The sequence below is a fragment of the Podospora anserina genome, chromosome 1 (genome assembly GCF_000226545.1).
Source record: "Podospora anserina S mat+ genomic DNA chromosome 1, supercontig 2".
NCBI lineage: Eukaryota > Fungi > Ascomycota > Sordariomycetes > Sordariales > Podosporaceae > Podospora > Podospora anserina.
In genome coordinates, this window is record NW_001914855.1 from 1,241,160 (window position 1) to 1,243,230 (window position 2,071).

General features: G+C 57.6%; 1 protein-coding gene across 1 annotated transcript; it reads left to right on the forward strand.

The window, feature by feature from the left end:
* Window positions 1–1,202: 1,202 nt before the first annotated feature.
* On the forward strand, window positions 1,203–1,978 carry PODANS_1_12507 (uncharacterized protein; the record flags this gene model as incomplete). Its single annotated transcript, XM_001908885.1, has 2 exons — window positions 1,203–1,580; window positions 1,676–1,978. The coding sequence occupies 2 exons, from the start codon at window positions 1,203–1,205 to the stop codon at window positions 1,976–1,978; spliced, it is 681 nt and encodes a 226-aa protein (XP_001908920.1).
* Between the last annotated feature and the right edge of the window lie 93 nt (window positions 1,979–2,071).

The window sequence follows — 2,071 nt, forward strand, 5'->3', positions numbered from 1 at the left end:
ACCTTTGGCTAGGCGTGTTACGCCTTCACTCCCGCAGTTTGTCAATTTTTTACAGCTTTTTATCAACCTACCTTACTCTTCACCACCAACCCATCCAACCTATCTCTTTCATAACAATACCGCTCCTCACAACAACACTATTTCTCACAACTTCACAATTCATAACGACCTCACCTCAAATACATTACCACAATAAAGGGAAACATGGCCACCCCTTTCCCTTCCCCGGAAGCCGCTGACGCCCCCGAATCCCTCATCGGTCTTCCCCGGACGCCGCGCCCGCTAACGGCGCTTCCTCCGCCTCCCCTGTCACTCCCGGTTCCGCCGCCAGTGACAACATCGCCACCGCCATTGCTGCTGCTCTGTCCGCTTTACCTACGACTCCCGGCCCCGCCAACACCGACGCCTCTGGTTCCTAGTCCCCTGACAACAGCGGCGAGAGTCCAGTTGTCCCTGTCCCTGCCAACACGCCTGTTAATTCCCCTCGATCGCCAAGGCCCGATGCTCTTCCTGTGACGCCAGGTCTCGACTCTCACCGCACCCATCGAACCTGGAAGCCTCTACATAGCAAAGTAAACAAGTGTGATTCTTGCGATAGCCATTCCCCAGGCGTTCTCCAGGAGTGCTGTGGCAAGGGATGCACTGTCCGGTTGTGCGAGGGCTGCGCCAGGGGCAATATTTGGCACACCCAGCACCGCACACATTTCATCGATGCCAAAAAATGTGACTGGCAGATCAGAAAGCCCTCGCCGAAGCCGAGGACCTCTCTGCGTGCTAGACAGGTCCGACGTCGTGTGGGAAGGGGAAGCCCGCCTGCCTCCCGGAAGCGTGTACGTTTTGTTGGTCTGGAGGACGACGATGAGGCTGAGAAGGGCAACCGTCCCGCGAAGCGGCCTCAGGCTGAGCCTCCTCGACAACTGGCCCCCAAGCCTGTCGCCCAAATGGGCCAAGTCTACGAGCCGTTGAGCACTGGTCGCACCCCGTTGCCGAGCATGCATCCTCCTCGATGTACCGCCGGGCCCTCTCTGTTGCGCAATTCAGACTCTTACACGCGTGGGGCAGGTCCACAGGTGTATTGACAGGCCGCCGAGACTACCAGGCCCGTGAACACAGCTGTGACAGGCCTCGAACGCCGCGAGACAGAGGGATTCAGTTTCCAGCCTCCTCCCGGGGCATACCACCAGCTCCAGAGATCCCAGGAGATGGGAACAAGGCAAGCCGACACATACATGACCGGTCCCCAGAGAGACTTCCAGCCTGGAAGAACCTCCTCCCACCCAGTGCCTGTGCCTAGCAACAACTGGCCTACTTCCTTCTCCCCCGAGGAGATCCGTCAGGTCCAGACTATCTACAGCATCACCTTTGGTGCCACCTACACAGGCAATATTGTGAGTTTTTACCGCCGCCCCGTCCCCCAGCAACTTATTACCGCATCGATTCGCTCCTCCGCCTCTCCAGGTATGCCCCCGTCCAACACCTTCGGCCCACAACACCATCAGAACGTAGGAACTGCTTCCCGACTCCTGGCCCCCATCTTCAGCACGGGCTACGGGCACCGCTCATCTGACAATAACGAAAAGGTAAGTCAAAACCCCGGTCACTCCATACACTTCCCACACTCTGCTCCATCCCCAAATATCACCCTCACAACGAGCTCACACCTTTTCAATCCCAGATGACCCTCGAGGATGAGCGACTCTGGAACCTGCTCCACAGCGCCTGGCTTCACAATCACGACGTCTCCGTCATACGCCAATTCAAGGGAGATTTGCTCCCTCTCAGCCAGTTCTGGGACGCGTTCAACCTCTATTGCTCGCAGAACAACATCCAGCATGCTCACCGCGCCACCAACTGGTTCGTCGACCAGAAGTGGCATCTTGATATCAAGGAGAGAGATGCTCGCCAAGCGGAGCGGAAGAAGGAGCACGAGCAGCGGATGGAAGAGATGGGGGGCCAGTGGCAGGGCCCTCCCTACTAAGCCAACAAACACCAACTTTGGGGGAAGACCAAGTGGTCTGAAAGGGGGGAAGGGGTCTGGAAGCTCATGGGGAGAATTCGAGATAGGAGGGAG